Raw genomic sequence first — 22,459 nt, forward strand, 5'->3', positions numbered from 1 at the left:
ATAGTCTCCTCTTCTCCCTCAGACAAACAATCTGTTAAAAGTAGTTCCCATTTTGATTCCAAGGATTGCTGCTCTGAGAACGTCAGTGTACAGTTTTGCTCATTATTCCTCATCCTTGATTGGCGGTATAACTTCAGCCAGCCTAGGAGTAGCTATAATTGACTTATCTTCAACAGATTTCCTCTGACTTAGCAGGAGAACATAGTGCTTAAAAAGGGAGAACTGCTACATGTCTCTCTGCATGAAACATATGAATTTCTGCTGTTCTCTTGCCTTTCATTCTATCACGTCAGAGAGAATCCCTATTCTCACAATGCTTCAAACAAGGCAATATGACCTAATGAGTCACATCAGAAGACTACTGTATTCAGGATGGAATGTAATCCACACCTGGCACAGTTGTGCTATCATGAGAAGTCCATCCATTGTTTTCACTCTGGGCAAAACTGACATTTTAACAAAGGCACATTTCCCTAACTCTGAAGAGGTAACTGATGTTTCAGATAAAAACCTTCCGACAACTACGTTAAAACGTCAATCAGAAAACACTGTCAGATTTAAAATTCCATCGGTATTAACAAGAACTACAGGCAGCCAAGCATTTCATTTAAAACTCCCCACATAACCCTTAACCTCACCTTCTAAGAATCTGAGCCATCTGGCTTAAGTAATTTACCACACTCCAGCTACTGACTCTCACCTTTAGCACACACTCTATTCCACTATTACAGAAACTATTTCTTATGGTTAATTGTCTGTTTGGCTGAAGTACACCGTAGTTACAATAAACAGATCCACTACTGTAGAAGAGAAGCTGAGCCCTGACAGCCTTGGCACTAAGGGTTCATTTAGCCTTCTGAGAGTCCAACTAAATATCATCTACTAACTATTACCTTTCATCAGTAAGAAAAAAGTTTAACTTCCAGCTTTACAAAAAATATAGCATAGCTCTGCTGATGAAACAATGGTGACATGTGCTTCAGTACTGTTAATTTAAATCCACATACATGCAATCTGCTACTCTCTCTCATCCATTCCACTATAATTTACATTATAACAACATAATCAGACTTTCAAAAGTTAGTACTAACCAAGGTTAAGGTTCAGAATGCTTCCTGGAGTGGAAGTTCTTTCTTGTTTAGCAGCAATAGGTGTTGAGGCTTGAGGAGAGAAAGGTTTTGGGCTGCCTGATAAACTCCCTGTTTGGCCCGTCCTTGCTGGTGCTGGAGAAGCTGAAAAAGTACAGAATTGGTAAAGAAACATTTAAAAACAAAATGAGTCAGAATAATGCAAGGGGTGGTGAAGTGGCTTTTCATTTCATCTAACATAAGTTATGTTCATTTCACCTAACATAAGTAGGGGCAGGGAGAAGCTTTTAACAGCTGCCAGTGCAAGTTACAGTTCGGTTAAAGCTACAACAATCTTTTCATTCGGTTAAAGCTACAACAATCTTTTCATTTAGCTTATTAAATAAGAAATCCTAAAATAAATCATTTTACTTGTGATTCAGTTTCGTTAAATAATTATTTTGGCTCTGATAAACTTTGATACAAGTTATTAGGTGTTTCTAGAGATCAAGATTTTGAGTATTTTAGATATTAATAAGATCTTGACAAACTGAATTGCCACCTAATTTTATTTTATTTAGAAGCAAGCATAAAAAGATGCCTATTCTAGGCTCTAGCAGCACTAAAGGTGAATTAAAAGCAAAATTCCCAACAAAAGCAGCACAGCAGTAGTCGATCAATTCCCCTAACACAAGGTAACAAGACATTCCCATATATCTCTGGAGTATTTGGAATTGCATGCTCTGAGAGGTTTCATTCTATCTGTGAATTAAATGTTTCAAAACTCACCACTTTTGGGGGATAGGGAGATAGGCTGGAGAAGGAAGCATATATAGGACATTACCTATGAGACTCAATATTCTCAATGAGAGATGTTTGATTAAATCTCTGCTTAATGCTTTGAAAATACCCCACTTACACACACTATTGAATATTAATAAGGGTGTAGTCTATAGTTCTTCCTTAAGAAATATAGAGCATCCTGATATTCCTAAAAGGCAGCAAACTGGGAGAAAATGTATGTTAAGGTACAATCATGTTTATTTAATCCTTTGTTATGCAATGACCATAATTAGACATACATTTAGTATTTCAGACATATTTCTAAGTTATTTTATCCCGGTGTCATAACTATAAAGGGAAGGGAACAGCCCTCCTGTGTACAATACTATAAAATCCCTCCTGGCCAGAGCCACCAAAATCCTTTTACCTATAAAGGTTAAGAAGCTCAGGTAATCTGGCTGACATGTGACCCAAAGGACCAATAAGGGGACAGGAAGGGAACAACCCTCCTGTGTACAATACTACAAAATCCCTCCTGGCTGGAGACAACAAAATCCTTTTATCTGTAAAGGGTTTAGAAGCTCAGGTAACCTGGCTGACACCTGACCCAAAGGACCAATAAGGGGATAAGAGATACTTTCAAATCTTGGTGGGTGGAAGGCTTTTGTTTGTGTGCTCTTTGTTTTGGGGTTGTTCGCTCTTAGGACTAAGAGGGACAGGACATCAATCCATGCTCTCCAAATCTTTCTGAACAAGTCTCTCTTATTTCAAACTTGTAAGTAACAGCCAAGCAAGGCATGTTAGTTTTATCTTTGTTTTCTCAACTTGTAAAGGTTCCTTTTTGCTAAGAGGATTTACTTTTGTTTGCTGTAACTTTGAACCTAAGGCTAGAGGGGGTTCCTCTGGGCTCTATGAATTTGATTACCCTGTAAAGTTATTTCCCATCCTAATTTTACAGAGATATTTTTACCTTTCTTTCTTTAATTAAAAGCCTTCTTTTTAAGAATCTGATTGATTTTTCCTTGTTTTAAGATCCAAGGGGATTGGATCTGGACTCACCAGGAACTGGTGAGGGAAAGGAGGGAGGATGGTTAAATTCTCCTTGTGTTAAGATTCAAGGGGTTGGATCAGTGTTCACCAGGAACTTGGTGCAGAAGTCTCTCAAGACTATCCAGGGAAGGGAGCTAGTATTTGGGAGTGGTGGCAGCAAAACCAGATCTAACATGGTAATTCAGTTTAGAAGTTCACATGCAGGTCCTCATATCTGTACTCTAAAGTCCAGAGTGAGGAAGGAACCTTGACACCCTGTCACTCCATTACATCAAATACCCATGGCAAACAGTGATATCCCTCTAAGGGCGTTCAAATGGGAACGTTCTGTGTTATGGCCTTCAAGCAGATCACCTGATTTTTTTTAATCACAGAAACAAGTCATTTAAATTTTAATCAAAACTTTTATTTTCAAAAATAAGACAGCAACAAAGTTTAAGGATGTGGTAGATATTACAGAAATTAATGTTTATAACATGGAACAGGGGAAAAAATGTAGGTAAAAAAAGGGAACTAAGTAAAGTAGTCAACTGTTGTCAGGTTAAACTTAGCTTTTCTATGTGCTGCAATGATGGATAAGTAGAGCGTGGGGAAAAGGAAGACATTAATTCCAGGAAATTTATTTGTAAAAGTCAAGAAGCACACGATGCTGTCTGCCGGTCATCTCTATTTCTGATTAAGTGACTCTGATCTGACTCCCCATGATGAGCTCCACTTCCTTCCCAAGAAATAATAATATGGTGCAATTAAACGAATCCATAGATAAAAATCAATGATTTAAAAAAAAATCCAATTTTTTTATATCAGATTTTTTTTAATAAAATGTGTTTTGAGGAAAGAATTTATCTAAAGATAGTTTTAAATAAGATACATTATAGCTCAATGATACCTCATCATGGAATAGAGATTATAAATTCTAATTCTACAGTATGAGACAATATATTCATGTAATGTTTAAGAAAAGTTTTGTAAATGAGTTCCAATAGTTCATGGATTAGGGACCCAATTTTATGGGGTTCCACAGGCTTCTGTATAGATTATTTAGGTTAGTCTTTCTATCTACCCAATGTGACTCACTACTCAGTCTAGAAGATACCATCAGCGATGCTTAGTTTTCAGGTTCTCAAACTGTGGATGTGTGTCTCCAAAGGTAACATGCTTGTTAACAACAAAAATGTTTTAAAATAAATAAATAATAATATATAGGGGTGAGAAATAAAAGACCTCAACTCTATTGTCCCTCTGCAAATTTGTGTACACAGAGTCAATCCCTTTCAAAAAATCCAATGAATAAAAGATTGTTGGAGGAAGAATAGATCTGGACAAGGAGAAGAAGTTTGGAGATAAATGTGAGACGTGAGGAACATATGCTTGTTTTGTTAAAATATTATATGTTTGCTATTGATGAAAAAAATCCAGTATACTTAAAGTGGTTGTTTTAGTTAAATAAAACAATTTAATGTCTGTCTGGTGATGTTCTCCTCCTAATATAGCATGGATTAGCCTCCTCTCAGAAGTAAGTATCCACTATTGCCAGAATTTTGGAGAACACCCTTGAGGCAGAGGAGAGACCAAAGGGAAGCACTCAGTATTGGAAATGATGCTGGCCTATAATGAATTGTAGATATTTCCTGTCCAAAGAGAGTGTATGAAAATAGGCATCTTGTAGCTCAAGAGCCAAATCCCCCTTCTCCTGTGAAGAAATTACAGCTCCCAGAGCCACTATCCTGAACTTCTGAGGTTTTACAAACTTGTTTGGAAATACTAGATCTAAGATCAGTCTCCACACTCTTTCCTTCTTTGCTCTAAGGAAATACAACAAACAAAACCCCTTACACCCAAGTGAGGGGGAGGGGCCAACTCTATTGTGCCTAACTGGAGGAGCGTTCACCTCCTGCTTTAATACAAGCTCAAGAAGGGAGCTGAAGAGTTGGAATGACAGCCTGATGTTATGTCCTCTATGACCTACTTATCTGTAGTACTCCACCCACCTGCAGGCATGTTGGAAATGGGAAAGGAGGTCCATAAAGGTGGTGGACAAATGAGTGCAGCTGTAAAATCAGAGGTGCAGAAGGATTCAAACTCTTAACCTGCCTGTCAAAACTGCTGCTTAGGAGATGGTTTCGTGGTTGTGGAGGGTGGGTGAGCAGCTCTCTTTCTCTGAAATGTATATTATTCATTTATTTATTGGGGGGGACGGGTGGTTGAATGGATCTATGAAATCCAGAGAACTGAGCAGGGTGATGCCACCCTGGAGGTCGCTGCTGACTATAGAATATCCAAAGCTTGTGTTGTGAATCTTTGACCTCTATGAGTGGAATCTGAAGAGGGTCAGCTACTCTCTTTATGAGGTCTTAAAATTGCTGAAAACTGCCAGCCTTGGAAGATGGTGTGTTTGAGGATGAAATGGGTGTTTGAGAGGTGGCCCATGTATCTTCCCTGGCTTCCTGTTCCTAAAATGTCTCCTCCTCTGGGTGTGCGGGAAGTGAACGGTTGGGATGGTTGGGGAGGAGAGAACTGAACAAGCCTAGTTTCCCCATGAGATGGTACCGGTGGAGAGCTGTTGTTAGTAAACTGTCCAGGGATCCCTGTATGGCCACAGGGTTGGGTGGCATGCAGGGTTGGTTCCACCATCCTTGATGACAGTCACAATCTTTCCTGTGATTGTCAAAGAATGGGTTACTGACAGGATATAATGGGGAGCCCTAGACTGAAATAGAAGAGACTGATTGGAAGTCTCCTTCATCCTACTCAACACTGTCCAATGCAGGAGCATCCATAGAAAAGGTTGGTGAGTTTTGTGGTACTGAGGAATGGTAGCTGGGGACCAAGGTCTCGGTACCAAAAAAACACTCAGTACTCATGAGGAGTGGGAATTCCAGCTCATCTGTTACGGACAGGTCATCGAGTCCAGTCCCCTGCCCTCATGGTAGGACCAAATACTGTCTAGACCATCCCTGATAGACATTTATCTAACCTACTCTTAAATATCTCCAGAGATGGAGATTCCACAACCGCTCTAGGCAGTTTATTCCAATGTTTAACCACCCAGACAGTTGGGAACTTTTTACTAATGTCCAACCTAAATCTCCCTTCCTGCAGTTTAAGACCATTGCTTCATTACTGATGTGATAACCAAAGCTGACAGTACTGTTGATGGTAGGCATATCAATGTAGATGGACTCTGGTGCCATTGTTTGCTTGGGACAGAGGGTGTCAAATAGGTACGTTCAGATGACACAACTGAGCTTGATGGTACTAGATTCGGGTGCTTATACTTGCCCTCCTTGTCCCTGGTAGAGGGTACTGAAGCACTGTCAGAGCCATGTCTCTCCCTCGAGCTCCAGGGCCTTCCAGCTCCAGCGGCACCAGAGGAGGAGTCCTTTGACTTAATGGTATCAAACCGAGAGCTAGAGTCTTCAGAGGCTGTAAATCTTGTAGGGGAGCTGGGCTTTTTCATAACAGGCTCCTTCAGATGCAAGATGTCCCTCTGGGTGCTCCATTTTAGGTGATTATGCACCCTGCGCCTCTATTCGGAGAATTTTGACAGCAGTATCTGGTCAGGCCATGCATGCGCTCTCCCGTCTCACGCCTGTGTCAGCAGTTAACTAGTGCTGCAAGGCCAGACCCCTCTCAGTTCCCTCACTACTGCAGAGTATAGATGAAAAACTCCAAAGTAGGGGGAGGAGGGAGAGTAGTGGAGCACCCACAGAGACAACCATCTTGAAGAACTTCAGGTACTGCACAAGGTGAGTAATTGTCTCCTCTTCTTTTGGGTGCTCCACTTAAGATGACTGTAGAGCAGTGCCCCTCAGTGGAAGGAGGGGTTCAAAATTAATTCTGTATAGAAGAGAAGACAGTATGTCCCAGTCTTGCATCAGATGCTGAGACCTGATGAATGATGTAGTGCTGAATGAATGTATGTGATGATGTCCAAGCAGCTACACTGCATATGTCAGTAATAGGCCCGTTGTGTAAGATGACAACCGATGTGGCTATAGATCTTCTGGAGTGTATTCGGACCTGTGAGGGGGGGTTGCAGTGACGTCATGTTATCAGTAACAGAGCTGGATGCAATCTGAAATCCATCTGGAAAATCTCTGATAGAGATGGGTTTGCCTTTAGACTGTTTCATGGTGGAGAGGAACAATTCAGGAGTTTTCCTGAGCATTTTGGTCCATTTGAAATAAAATGCTAGCACCCTTCTGATGTCTAATGTGTGGAAAATCGCTTTTTGTCTGTCCTTGTGAGGTTAAGGGAAGAATGTAGGAAGATGGATAGGCTGGTTGATGTGGAAATAAGAAGGTACCTTAGGCAAAAATTTGGGGTGAGGTCTGAGTGTGACATTATTTTTGAGGAAACCTGTACAGGGTGGTCCAGCCATAAGTGCACCAATTTCTCCCATGCATTTCGCAGACAGGATAGCAAATAGGAAGGACACTTTCATGGAAAGATGTAGAAGGGAACATGTGGCCAGGGGTTCGAATGGTGCAGCTGTGAGAGACTGAAGCAGTAAAGTCAGGTCTCACGGTGCCACAGGGACTCTGGGTTCACGTTGTGCACTCCCTGGAGGAACCTTTTGGTAATTGGGTGAGCAAAGACTGAAAAGCCGTCCTCTTTCTAGTGGAATGTTGTAATGGCTGCCAGATGCACCTGCAGCAAACTCATTGAAAGGTTGCATTTCTCAAGGTAGAGCATGCAGTCCAGTACCACTGGTATAGTTGAGGTGGTGGCGATTTGTTAGTTTAGGCACCACATGTGGAATCTCTTCCATTTATGTAGGTACGCAGCCTGTGTAGTGAGCCTCCTCCTGTTTAGCAGGATGTCTTTAACTTTGTCAGAACAAGTTATCTCCTCACCCTGGAACCATTGAGGAGCCAGGTTGTGAGGTGGAACAACTCCAGGTTTCGATGCAGAGTTTGGCCCATGTCTTGAGAGAGGAGATCTGGAAGAAGCATGAGGAGATGCGGGGGGCATGAGGACATCTGTTTCAGGTATGGTAACCACCATGTTTGTCTGGGCCATGCTGGTGCTATCAGGATGACTTTGGCTTGATCAATTCTGATCTTGTGCAGGACCCTGGACAGCAAGAGGGTGAGAGGGAAGGCATAAAGAAGGGGTGCATCCCAGGGAATGAAGAATGCATCGCCTCTGGATCCCAATCCTAGACCTGCTCTGGAGCAAAAGGCTGTGCATTTGCTGTTCTTTTTCATGGTGAATAGGTCTAACGTGGGGAACCCCCATTGGTGGAATATGCTTTGGATCACACTGGTATTGAGTGCCCACTCGTGATTGTTCGAGAACCTCTGGCTTAGGGCGTTGTCCATGACATTCAGAGACCCCTGTAGATATGTGGCTGATATGCTGATGCTGTGATGTATAGACTATGTCCACAGTTTTATGGCCTCCTTGCACAGGGAGAGTGACCTCGCTCCTCCCTGCTTATGTGGAACATGCAGGCTACATTGGCATGCTTAGAAATCTGTTGAAGTTGTGCTTGCATGGTGTGACCGTCATCTTGAGCCAACCCTGCAAGCAGCACACGTGCAGCCTGGCATGTTTTACATATGTGGTCACTGCCATGTGACCTAGTAGCTGAAGACAGGTCCTGTGCACCGAGGTACTGATGACGTTCATTAGAACTTCCTGAGATCAAGGACAGGTCTCCATCCTCCAGATTTCTTTTGCGTTAAAAAATAAAAGGAATAGAAACCCTTCCCTCTATGATGTACTGGAACTGGCCCCCAGTTGTAGGAGATGCTCCATTTCCTGTCTCAGGATAGGCTTGTGAGAGGGGTCCCTGAAGAGGGACAGGGAGGAAGGGTGGGTAGATGGGATGGAGAGGAACTGGACGGCATCGCCAGTCCTGATGATTTCCAGAATCCATCTGTTGGAAGTGATGGTTCACCAGGTTGGATAGAATGGCATCAGGCGGTTGGTGAAAGGATGGTTGGTGGGATGTAATGTTGGCAGCAATAGATGGATGAGGTCTGACAAGCCCTCAACCAAACCTTCAAATCTGCTGTTTGGAGGTTGATTGTTGAGAGATGGTGGACTGGGAGGAGTCTGGGCCACGTTTGGTTGGTCTCTGTCTACTTCACTGGTTATCGTATTGTCTTAGTTGCTGCATGTATAGGATTTGTCTGGGTCGCTGCAATGTATAATATCTGCCTTGTTTATGTTTTATTGCAGATATATAAATGCAAAGAGATCTGAGAGTGGCTCAAGAGTTTCAACAACTGAAGTGACTCATTAGTCTTGCTGGTGAACAGTTTTGGACCCTCAAACAGAAGGTCTTCTACCATGGCTTGGACTTCCTTGGGGAATCCTGACAGGTGAAGCCAGGATGGCTGGCGCATTACTATGGCAGTTGCGATGGTCCTTGCCACTGTCAGCAGAGTCCAAAGATGCCTAGAGGGCTGTCCAAGCCAAGAGATGACCCTCTGAAATGAGCAACTGCTCCCTTTTTTCCTTTGGCATGCAGTCAATAAAGTCAGAAAATTTGGAATAATTTATGTAGTCATACTTTGTCATAAAGGCTTCATAATTGGCGATTCTGAAGTGAAGTGTTGCTGATATGTAGGCCTTGTGGCTGAGTAAGTCTAGTCATTTCCACTCCTTATCAGAAGGGTTGGTTCTGGAGGAATGTTGCTTGCCCTTTTTGTTAACTGCATCAACCACCAATGAACTTGGCTGAGGATGTGTGAATAGAAATTCCATCCTTTTTTAAAGGATGTAGAATTTTTTGTCCACTTTCTTAGATGTCGGAGGGATGGTAGTGAGGGTCAGCCATATGTTCTTCGCCGGTTCCACGACTGCTGAATTAATCAGGAGGGCAATCTTGGAGGAGGTGGATGTGTGGAATATATCCAAGAGCTCGTGCCATGAGTTGGAGACCTTCATGAGGGTTATCTGAAGCTTGTCAGCAATCCGTTTGAAGAGATTCTGGAAGTTCCTGAGATCATCTCCGGTAGTATTACCGGTGGAGAGGGCATAACAATCTCATCTGGTGAGAGTCAGGTGCAGTTAGCAGGAGCTGCCTCCTGATCTAAGATTTCTTCCGCCTCCTCAAAATTCTGTTTAGGAGGGACCTCTGGTGGCACTGTGGATTTTTGTATAGCATGTCTGTGTATCTCCCTGGTGGCAGTTGTGGCATTAGAGTAAAACTGTCTATAAGCTGCCCATGGGTTTCAGAATGAACACTGAGGTGGGAAGGGCATAGGCAGGGATCCCCACGAATGACCATACCACCCTTGAAAATCAGGTTGGGTCGGAGGTTTGGGGTGCTCTTGAAGTGTAGACCAAACACTGGCCAGCATGGGTGAAGACTGTTGGAGGAGAAAGCCTCCCCTTCCACATCCTCAGGAGAAGCTCTTGTCATTGGAGTGAGCAGCAATGAAACTACCAAAATAGTATCTGTACCAAAGACAGGTGATTCCGGTACCGGGGCAACTATCAAGTCTTTAGGAGCAAGAAACTGTTGCAGTACCACTGGAGGTACTTGTACAGAGAAATGGGGCAGTACTAGAGGACCTTGCAGTGTCAGTAGGAACGGAGACTGCATAGATCACACCAAGGATGGCGTGGGGATCTGTGGTGCTGTATCTGTGCAATGTAGCATAATACCAGGAGGTGGCAGTGTTGCTTGTTCTACAGAGTCACTCGGTACTGAGCGCTTTTTCTGTGTTGCTGGTGCCGAGGTACAGGAGGCAGTCTTCCCCCTTCCCTCCTTCACAGAGCCTGCCTGCTTAGGGTCTGCGGTTTGAAAGGCACTGCCAGTGCCAGAGGTCCCTGCAGACTCAAAGTTACTATGCTGCAGTGTGGTGGGTACCAAAGAGGTAGATGGAATCGTGGAACGCTTCTTCTTTGGAGCAGTCTTCAGAGGGGGAGTGTTAGCTCTCCTCTTTCCATGTCCTTTAGAAGACAGGTCCCCTTCCTGTGAGGTGGAGGAGGGGTGTCTGTCAGAAGCCACATGTGGTGATAGGACTGCCAGAGAAGTCTGCAAACCCAGGTCTGAGGTGGGATGGAGGGACTTCTCCATTAGGAGGGGTTTCAGCTTAAGGTCTCTGACTTTCTTGGTCTGGCCATGAGACCATGGAATTTTTGCATTTCCGGGACACATGAATTTCCCCCAGGCATGAGACACATTGTGAGTGTCCGTCAGAAATCGGAATTGCCTCCCAGCAGGAAATGCAGCATTTAAAGCCAGGAGACCCCGGCATTTTGAGGGAAAATAATGTCACTTAAGGATTATTTTTTTTAAATGGGGAGAAAAAGAAGAAAAGAGGCTTAATCAACTGACCTAACTATTCTAAACTACGTGACAAATCTATCTAAACTAATTCTGATGTAAACAGGTGAGCATACTGCTGGGGCTCCGACTCAGACCAAGAGTAGCAGAGAGGGAACTGAGAGGGGAGGTGTCTGTGCAGTGCTAGTCAAGTGCCAACACAGGTGTGAGATGGTGAGAGTGCATGCGCAGCCTGACTAGGTACTGCTGTCAAAATTCTCCGACTAGAGGCGCAGGGCGCACAGTCACCTAAAGTAGAGGACCGATAGGGACACTCCTTGAAGAGCCACTAGGTACAGCACCATTTCCTTTTATAGTGCAGAAAGATCTCTGACAGTATTACAGCCAAATCTGGGTTGGTTTTAAACACTTAAGATTCTGTTTATTCCAGAAACTGGAATTGTGTTGTAATTGGATCCCCCCACTCAAAGGCAACTGAAGACTTGATGATGACTCTCGTGCTACTTTACATAGAGAGAGGTTTTCTGTTGCCCTATGATATTTAACCTTAAAGTGCCTGGTAACTATAGGACACTTAGCATGTACATTATATAGTGTGACTAAGTCAGGCCTGATGGCTGCAAGGGCATCCTGGAAGGCTGATATATTAGTGCTTTTTCCTAGAAACTGAGAAGGGGTTACCTCAGGTCAATTAGGTACACCTGAATCCAATTAAGGGCTGCCTGAAGCCTTTAAAAACCCCTGGGGGGAAGAGAAAGACAAGCTGCTGCCAGACTACTGGCAGCAGGGAAATAGGCTGCCCTAGAGTGCAAGATCTGTGCTCCTTCCCTTAGGGAAGACAGCCAAACTTGAGTGCCTGCTAAGGGAAGGACTGACACCTAAGCTTCCCCCCCCCACCCTCCGATTTTGTTTATAAGACTGTTTCTGTTTTGTTTGGTGGAGGATCTCGCCTTAGGCCGACCCTCAGGTCTACCTGAAAATACAACCAACGGAGCACAGAAGGGGGAAGGCAAATCCTGCCTAAGTGGGGCTGATTACCCCAGGCTCACCATTGCCAGAGGGGGAAGCACTAGGACTGATGAGAGAAAAGAGATGACTTGCCACAATAGCTTAACATATCACGTCTGAAGACATCAAGTGATCAGATGGCATTATGCAACATCAATAAATTAAAAAAAACTGGACTTCTGTTTAAACTTCTGAATGCTTTGACTCTGCTGAGTTTACAGGAAGAGCAGAGCATTGTTTCTGACATTGTAGCTGTAACTGGCAGAGTTGCAAATAAATGGCCCAATTCTAATCTCACTAAATCAATCAGAGCAAGACTGGGACTCAGTGTCACTTGTATGGTGGCATTACTACCAAGAAGATCCAAATACTCCTCAGTTTAAAAAAAAAAGTGATTGTAAAATACAAACGTTTCTCCATGAAGAGGAATACTTCCCAAAAAGTGAATTTCCAACACACACTGAGACCAAAGTCCGTCTGTCTCCCCCAAATAAAGAGAAATAAACAGGACTTACATTACAATTCCTTACACTCAGGGACTTCAAAGAAGAGTGGCAATTCACAAGATGATGAACACTCTACCAATGAGTATCAAGCACTGATTCTGCTATCAGCAACCCTGTTCTCTAAAGCAAAAGGCAGCTAGTACAGAAGTTTCTCCTTCTTGATCATGACATGCACTAGCAGATGTTTTACTAGAGTTCATCACTAAACAATACGAGATTCAGAAGGGTGTATATTATCGGTGCAATCACCCAGACACTGAAAAAGCTGAGTACCTCTGACAACATACAAACTGGTTTAAGAAAGGTTTTTACAGCTTCTGTAGATGTTATTTTGAAGGAAATGGACTTCTCAAATGTCTATCCAAGATAAAAGTCTCTACAGGGAGGCAGAAGAGCAACTCAGAAATTTAAACAAACCTAAAGACAAAGAACAAATATTTCATGTATTTATTTCCCATACACTTGGCTCCTCCTTTGACTGAGAAACATGAACGGTAGTTTTTTGAATTAAGTGTGTTTAAGATGAGCAACATTTGAGAATTCACTCCATTTTACTATTATACCCTAAGCTGTGTAATCTAGTTTTTCCACAGTTTCCAAATTTTCATATGAAATCCTCTACACTGCTCTTTGAATATTGTTTAGATAGGTCATTTCCCCTACCCTTAAAAACTGAAGTTATTACCTCCCTTCAAATTACACCTAGTATTAGTGCCAATAGTTAAATGATTCTTTAAGAAGGTACTCTCTGAAAAGCAGGCAATTTTCAAGGCGTCTGAAGTTGGTGACCAAAATATTGGGCATCCCAAAACATTCATCACTTTTGAAAATCTTAGCCAACAATAGCAGCAGCAGCTGCTTTGGTGCAAAGATGATTTTTGCTTTTTTCCAAGAATCACTAAGAACTTTACAGTCATTAATAATCAATTTTCACAATACTTCTGTGAGGTACATGTGATCTTTCCCACTTTAAGGAAGAAAAAAAAATCCAGGTTAAGTGATTTGCTCAACTCTGTTGCACAGCTGGGAACAGAATAAAGACCTCCTAATCCCCAGTCCTGAGGTTTAACCACTAGACCAGGGGGAAGCAATCTTAGGCATGCAGCACATCAGGGTAATCTGCAGACATGGGCCCCCGCAGCTCCCAGTGGCTGGGAACGGTGAACCTCGGCCACTGGGAGCTGCAAGGGGCCATGCCTGTGGACTGTCACTGTAAACAAAATATCTCGCGGCCCACCAACGGATTAACAATGATGGGCTGTGTGCCGAAGGTTGCTGACCCCTGCACTAGACCAGGATTCCTCTTATCCAGTCTGCCTCCTGGCACTGAAGGGCTTTACACTGGTCTAACTCTATTGACTTCAATGGAGTAATGTAATGGTGAATCAGGCACACAGTAGTACAGACCTTATTATTCTTAAATTTGTCCTAAAAATTGTCTATCAAGTTTCAACTTGAATATCTCCAGTGATAGGGACTGCATAAGTTCTCATTCTGACAGTTATAAAAATTTCCTGCTATTTAAACTAAATGTTCCTTGATGCAGTTTAATTCTATTATTTCTTTTCTGTGCCTTTTTATGGAAAAAATTAAACTGCTCCCCTCCCCTACAACTTCCTTGTAAACTGCCAGGCGAAAAAGCTTGTCTTTATTAATTACATTTAATAAAAAAATGTTTTTAACCAAATGCAGCATCCCTCTTTCCCCAGCTTTTACCTGAACTCTTGTCAATGAAGTCCATGGACTCTTCACTTGCACTACAATGACTGGAGGTTGCTTTTTTCTCTGCATCCTGTTCAACATCGGATCCAGTGTGAACTGATGAGTTTGTACTCATTGGTGACCGTGGCATATCTGTCAAGGAAATCCTTCGACCAGTGTTGCTCAGCATGGATTTGCTCATTAGAATCTTGGGTGATGCTGTCATGTCGAAGTTGAGTTTTATTTTCTCTTGTTTGTCTGTCTTTGCAGTTCCAGCTGCTGGGTTTGCAGGATCTAATAACATTTGGTATTGGTTGTTGGGAGTATATGGTGTCCGGAAAGGTGCGTAATTAAATACTCCAAACTTTCTACGAATATTCTCCACATAAACCTCCATCTCTTGCATTGCACTGTTGAAGATGCTTTTAGTCTTTTTCACAGAAAAAGGAATTTCTTTAGACATGAGGTAGCAATTATTTATTGGAACCCAGGCCCTATACACAAAACAGCAAAAAGAAAAAAGGAAAGATATAAAATTAAATTCCATATTGTTTATTTGAAATTGCTAGTTTTTAACCCAGATAGGTTTATTTTAACATCATAACATCCCAAGACAAGCACGCAATGTATCTTCTAAAAAATCTTGAATGTCTTCTTACTTTAATTAATCCTGCATCGTTAGTAAGGTTTTTTGTGAATAATTTGTGTTTTAGATTACCACTAATGTATTTTTTGACTCAGAAACACAACCAGGGAAATGACTCCTCACCTAGAAAGTTCATTAAGTCTGTAAAAAGATCCCCTAAAAAACAATCTTCGAATCTAGACTGGCTGGGGTTAGGGACAAAGTAGAAAAGACTATCAGAGAGTTTGTTTTAGAAGGACTGTTTAGCAGTTGTGGCATGCACATTCTTTACAGTGTAAAATTGTATGCATACTGTGTAGTATACTCTGAAGTTCTACCAGGATAGGTGCTGTAGAGAGGTTTCATGAATTTATTTTATTTTATTGTGCATGATGTCATGTAGCCATCCAACTCCAGACCTACCAAACCTACAGGTGACTGTAAAATTCCAGAAGCTCTGACTTAATTATTCCATAGCCATAAAGAGTACATAAATGCACGGCCTCATACAGCCCTATAGATTCATGTTTTCAATTCTTGCTAATCGAACTGTAAGTGGTCACTGTATCCTCTATCTAGTAGAGCTCTGACCAGGCTAAGTGAAATGAATTAACCAAACTCTCCCTGGAGCAAAACTGGCATTTCAAATGAGGATACTATATTTTACAATGTAAGTTTTTCATCCAAAATGATGTATTTATTCTTACACTAGCCAGAGAATGGACACAGCCACTTAAAAAGATGGTTACTCACCTTTGTAACTGTTGTTCTTCGAGATGTGTTGCTCATATCCATTCCAGTTAGGTGTGTGCGCGCTGCGTGCACGTTCGTTGGAAGATTTTTACCTTAGCAACACGAGGTGGGCCGGCAGGGTACCCCCTGGAGTGGCGCCGCTATGGTGCCGGATATATACCCCTGCCGAGCCATCCGCCCCTCAGTTCCTTCTTGCCGGCTACTCCGACAGTGGGGAAGGAGGGCGGGTTTGGAATGGATATGAGCAACACATCTCGAAGAACAACAGGTACAAACATGAGTAACCGTCTTTTCTTCTTCGAGCGTTTGCTCATATCCATTCCAGTTAGGTGATTCCCAAGCCTTACCTAGGTGGTGTGGTCGGAGTGAGACGTTGCTGAATGTAAGACGCTGAGCCAAAGGCGGCATCGTCCCTGGACTGCTGGACCAGTGCGTAGTGGGAACGTGGGCCAGGAAAGCGGCAGATGAGGCTTGAGCCCAAGTAGAATGGGTGGTGAGATGGCCAGTCGGAACGTGAGCCAAGTCATAGCATGTCCGGATACAGGATGTCACCCAAGATGAAATCCATTGGGAAGAGACTGGCATGCCCTTCATGCGCTCTGCGACAGCTACAAAGAGCTGAGGCGAACGTCGAAAGGGTTTGGTCCTCTCGATAGAAAAGGCGAGAGCCCTGTGGACATCCAAAGTATGCAGCTGTTGTTCCCGGAGCGATGACTGCGGCTTCGGGGAAAAAGACTGGTAGAAAGATGTCTTGATTAACATGGAAGACAGAGACCACCTTAGGGAGGAATGTCGGGTGCGGTCGCAGCTGTACCATGTCCTTGTGGAATACCATATACAAGGGATCCACAGTCAAAGCTCGAAGTTCCGAGACACGTCTAGCCGAGGTGATGACGACTAGGAAGGCTGTCTTCCAGGAAAGGTACAGCAGCGAGCATGTGGCTAAAGGCTCAAAGGGGGGACCCATAAACCTAGCTAACACTAGATTTAGATCCCAGGTAGGGGTTGGGCGCTTGACCTGCGGGTACAGCTGCTCCAAGCCCTTGAGGAATCTGGAAACCATGGGGTGAGAAAAGACAGAACTGCCAGTTTCCCCAGGGTGGAAGGCAGAAATAGCAGCAAGATGCACCCGTAGAGAAGAGATCGCCAGACCCTGCTCCTTGAGGGACCATACATAGTCCAAGATAAGGGGGATCAATGCACCTTCGGGGATAAAGTTACGCTAAGCGCAGCAGTGGGAGAAGCGCTTCCACTTGGCGAGATATGTTGTCTGCGTGGAAGGCTTTCTGCTTCCCAGCAGCACCTGTTGTACTGAGGTGGAACAACGCAACTCAGATTGGCTCAACCAGACAGCAGTCATGGTGCCAGATGAAGGGACTGCAGGTCCGGGTGGTGAAGTCTGCCGAAGTACTGCGTTATGAGGTCCGGACATAGCAGCAGGGGGATCGGGTCTGCCATAGAGAGGTCGAGCAACAGGGTGTATCAATGCTGTCTCGGCCATGCCAGAGCGATGAGGATTAGTTGGGCTCTGTCCCTGTGGAGCTTGAGTAGGACTCTGTGGACGAGAGGAAAGGGTGGGAAGGCATAAAACAGGTGCCCCTTCCACGGGATTAGGAATGCATCCGAGAGAGAGCCCGGGGAGCGATCTTGCAGGGAGCAGAACACCTGGCATTTCCTGTTCTCTCGGGAAGCAAAGAGATCTATGTGGGGAAACCCCCACTTCTGGAAGACAGAATAGAGAATGTCCGGATGGATGGACCACTCGTGAGAGAGGAAGGATCTGCTCAGTTGATCTGCCAGAGTTTTCCCGACTCCTGGGAGAAAGGACGCTACCAGGTCTATTGAGTGGGCTATGCAAAAGTCCCACAGTTGTATCGCCTCTTGACAAAGGGGGGAGGATTGTGTCCCTCTCTGCTTGTTTATGTAATACATGGCCATTGTGTTGTCTGTGAACACTGCAACACAACGACCCTGTAGATGGCGATGGAACGCTTTGCATGCCAGTCGGACTGCTCTCAGTTCTCGGACATTTATGTGCAACGCCAACCCCCGAAACGACCAAAGGCCTCGAGTGCGAAAGTGCCCTAGGTGAGCACCCCAGCCGGGAGATGACGTGTCCGTTGTTAGGAATGTGGCAGGCTGTGGTGGATGGAAAGGCAAGCCTGCACACACGAGGGATGGCGTCAGCCACCAGTCGAGGGAGCCAAGGATGCTCGGTGGAATTGTGATTACAATATCCATGGCATCTCTGCCTGGACGGTAGGCTGAGGCGAGCCACGTCTGAAGGGGACGCATACGCAGTCTGGCGTGCTTTGTCATGAATGTGCATGCAGCCATGTGACTGAGGAGGCCAAAGCAAGTGCAAGCTGAGGTCATCGGGAAGCTTTGAAGTCTTTGTGTAAGTGAGACTATTGCCTGAAAACGAGGTACAGGCAAACTGGCCGTTGCAAGACTGGCGTCCAGAGTGGCCCCGATGAATACTGTCCTTTGCGTCGGCACTAGAGTAGATTTTTCCAAACTGATTATCAGGCCTAGACATGTGAATAGGTCCTTGATGATGTTCACATGACTGGTGACCTGTGCCTCGGAGGTCCCTCGAATAAGCCAGTCATTGAGGTAGGGGAAGACATGTATTCAACGACGACGGAGGGAGGTGGCGACTACCACCATACACTTCGTGAATACCCGAGGGGCTGTGCAGAGGCCAAAGGGAAGGATGGTAAACTGACAGTGTTGATGGTTCACCACAAAGCGTAAATACCATCTGTGCGGAGAGTAAACTGCAATGTGGAAATACGCGTCCTTCATATCGAGAGCGGCGTACCAATCTCCGGGATCCAGGGAAGGGATGATGGTCCCCAGGGATACCATGCGGAACTTGAACTTTTTCATGAACTTGTTCAGTTGTCGCAGGTCTAGGATAGGCCGGAGGCCCCCGTTCTCCTTGGGGATTAGGAAATATCGGGAATAAAACCCCTTGCCACTTAATTCCTTCGGTACCTCCTCTATAGCCCCCATTGCAAGGAGTCTCCGAACCTCTTGTAGGAGGAGTTGCTCGTGAGAGGGGTCCCTGAAGAGGGACGAGGAGGGGGGTTGAGAGGGAGGGGGTGAAGTAAACTGAAGATGGTATCCGAACTCCACCATGCGTAGGACCCAAAAATCCGAGGTTAATTGGAACCACGCAGGGAGGAACGGGGAAAGGAGATTGTAAAACTGAAAAGGATCCTGGGAGACAATTGGTACACTGCTCTCGGGCGGACCCTCGAAAGTTTTATTTGGGTCCCACTGTTGGCTTGGTGGGACCAGAATTGTTACCCCCTTGAGGTCCAGACTGACGTCTGCGGTTGGTACGACCTTGCCTTCTGGTAAAGTCTTGCCTTGGTCTAGGCGGGTGGTAAGGGCGCTGAGGTTGGGAGCAGAAGGATCTTCGAGTCTGAGGCATATGCATTCCGAGCGAACGCATGATTACGTGATTGTCTTTCAGACTCTGTGGCCTAGGGTCCGTCTGTGAGAATAGGCCCTGACCATCAAATGGTAAGTCTCGTATAGTGTGCTGAAGTTCAGGTGGCAGGCCTGACACTTGCAGCCATGATATACATCGCATGGCGATTCCAAAGGCGATCGTTCTAGCTGCCGAATCCACGGCATCCAGCGAGGCCTGTAGAGAGGTCCACACTACTTTCTTTCCTTCCTCCAGTAGTGCTGTAAATTCCTGGTGGGAGTCTTGCGGGACCAGCTCTGTAAACTTCCCTACGCCTCCCAGGTGTTGTAACTGTATCTACTCAGCAAGGTTTGTTGGTTTGCCACCCTGAGTTGGAGGCCTCCTGTGGAATAGATTTTTCATCCTAACAAGTCCATACGCCGAGCCTCCCTTGATTTAGGTGCAGGGACTTGTTGGCCATGGCGCTCCCGCTCATTGACGGACTGTACAACCAATGAACAGGGAGAGGGGTGCACATATAGGTACTCATACCCTTTGGAGGGCACCATGTATTTCCGTTCGACCCCTCTGGCTGTGGGTGGGATGGATGCTGGGGATTGCCAGATGGTGTCTGCCCTAGCCTGGATCGAACGAATGAATGGCAGGGCCACTCTGGTTGGTGCCTCTGCCAACAATATACTTATCACCAGGTCCCTCCACCTCTGGAACCTCCTCTACTGGCAAGCTGATATTCTAGGCGACACGCTGCAGGAGGTCCTGGTGTGACCTGAGGTCAATTGGAGGCGGGCCCAACGATGATGTCCCCGCTACTGCTTCATCTGGAGAAGAGGAGGATGAAAGCCCCGAGACGAGTGGATCCTGTACCGACTCCTAATCCTGGGGGACATCTGGAGCCAGGAGATCATGGGGGTCTGCTGCGGGGGCAGCAGCTTCCTCCGTATCAGCAGGGGGAGGTCAGCTGACAGTGGCCTCTGGCACGCGGTGTTCTGACAGACCAGAGCGTGATGGCACAGCGGGTTCACCTTGGGCTTGGTGATAAGCCCAAGGCGTCCAAAAGGACAACTGATGAGGTCCCTGGTCCGGGCCATGCGAACCTGCTGTGAGTGTCCGAATCCCCATAAGAAGCACTGTCCACATGGGATGATACGGATGGGTGCCGAGAAGGCCACGGAGGAGCTGAGATCGTTTGGGGAAGGTCTCTGCAACTAGTCGAACCATCTCCACGTGGCACCGGAGAACGGTACCAGGAGTCGTACCGGTACTGAGAGTGAGACCGGGACCTGCTATCGGCGCGGTGCCGGGAGGTCGACCAGTGCCTTGAATCCCTGCGCCAGGATCAACTGCGAGATGTGCGGTGCCGCAAGCGGTGCCGGGACCTGGATCGGTGCCGAGAGTATTGGTTTGGCAAACGGGATCTCGAGCGGTGCCGCGAGTACGACCGGTACCTAGATGGAAAGCAGTAATGGGACTGCGAGTGGCGTCGGGACCGGGATCGAAGACGGGACCGAGAGTGTCTGCAGGACCTGGATCGTGACCGGCGTACGGTGGTGCCGGGCGAGGATGGTCTCAGCAGGGCAGGTTTGCCTAATGATTGGACAACCCGCACCGGCGGTGCCGGGGGTTGAGGCAGCTCAGGCGCCGTCAAAGCAATCAAATCCCTTGCCATAGAGAATGTCTCTGGCGTGGAGGGCACGATAAGCTCAACCACGGCGTGTGCCGAGGAGCTGGTAGGCACCAGACTCGACGGTTCTTGCGAGACCAGAATCAATGGTGCAGAAGACATCGGTGCTGCGGTAGTTGATGGTGCCAGGCGGTCCGACTTGGTTAGGCACTCTGACTGTGGCATAGGCACGGGAGCTGCAGGAGTCTTATGTTTCTTGATCCTCGGGGAGAGAGAGCGGTGCCGGGCAGGAGCCTGGGCCGGTGATGGCTGGTGTCGAGGAGCCTTCACGGTGTCCATGCGCTCTGGTGCGGAGGAGGCACTTGTCTCCGGTGCAGCAGTCGGTGCCGAAGGTGGAGGAGTTAGAGCTGCCTCCATCAGGAGCTGCTTGAGACGAATGTCCTGCTCCTTTTTTATTCACGGCTTGAAAGCCTTGCAGATGCGGCACTTGTCTGCGAGGTGGGATCTACCCAAGCACTTGAGACAGGAGTTGTGAGGGTCTCCTGTGGGCATCGGCCTATGACAGGCCGAGCACGGTTTGAAGCCCGGTGAACTGGGCATGGGCCTCGGTACTGGGTGAGGGGAGGGGGCTAATCCCTGATTCCTCTTAACTATATACAATAACTACTACAAAGAACTAATAAAACTAACTAGAACTACAGAATAGTAAACTATATACAGAATAACAATTAGAATGAGCGAATAGCTAGGGAGGTGGAGATCAGCTAAGCCACGCTCCACTGTTCCAATGACCGACATGGGCGGTAAGAAGGAACTGAGGGTGGGATGGATCAGCAGGGGTACATATCCGGCACCATAGTGGTGCCACTCCAGGGGACACCCTGCCGGCCCACCAAGTGTTGCTAGGGTAAAAATTTTCCAACGAATGTGCACACGGCGCATGCACACCTAACTGGAATGGATATGAGCAAGCACTCAAAGAAGAAAGGCCTTTTCCATCTCTAACATCCATGGCTTTTCAGCCATACAAGACCATCACCTTAATAATTTATTAAGGACATGGATATGAAAGATATCTCCTCATTTTAATATGTGGCAAAATGTAAATTTTAAAACATTTAGATAGATTAGATCAGATAAATACATTAGATAGTACTGTTCTGGCTATTACCATCAAATATTCAAGACAGGATAGCGTAAACAACTTTTGACAGTACAGAATTATCAAAATTTAGAAAGCACAGCCAATTCACATATATTCTGATTGAATTCCCACCTGTCATGTTGGCCAAAGAAACGGGCATCGACTTGCCCATCTTTATCCCTCAGTGCTTTAGCAGGCCAGAATGGAAAGCCTTTGAGTTTAGCCCAGACCAAAGGGTGGGGATTGCTCTAGAGGAAGATGCACAGCACACAGTGAGAAAATATTATAAGCAATATATTATTTTCCAATTTCTGACACACAGAGTGGTTTTCCATTTTATTCATTATTTAGATTGCAACAAGGCCCACAATGCTTAAGGCACTTTCCAAATAAGAAGGAAGATACAATCCCTGTCTGGAAGAGCTTATTACCCAATGATTATTTCCATGAATTAATCAATTACTATTCTGCAAACTGTACATTATTGTGCAGCTTTTAGGTTTATGCA

The 22,459-nt window shown here is 45.5% G+C and overlaps 1 protein-coding gene across 9 annotated transcripts in view; it reads right to left on the reverse strand.

The window, feature by feature from the left end:
* Nucleotides 1–22,459, reverse strand: part of ZMYND8 (zinc finger MYND-type containing 8) — a 133,801-nt gene that overhangs the window by 34,285 nt on the left and 77,057 nt on the right. For all 9 annotated transcript variants that reach the window (XM_050917267.1, XM_050917263.1, XM_050917264.1 and 6 more), the window contains 3 exons: nt 22,084–22,199; nt 14,382–14,860; nt 1,092–1,232 (listed from right to left, as the gene is read on the reverse strand). In XM_050917267.1, the coding sequence (XP_050773224.1) occupies nt 1,092–1,232; nt 14,382–14,860; nt 22,084–22,199 (736 nt within the window). The remainder of the gene's footprint in view (nt 1–1,091; nt 1,233–14,381; nt 14,861–22,083; nt 22,200–22,459) is intronic.

This window comes from Gopherus flavomarginatus, chromosome 11, assembly GCF_025201925.1.
Source record: "Gopherus flavomarginatus isolate rGopFla2 chromosome 11, rGopFla2.mat.asm, whole genome shotgun sequence".
Lineage (NCBI taxonomy): Eukaryota > Metazoa > Chordata > Testudines > Testudinidae > Gopherus > Gopherus flavomarginatus.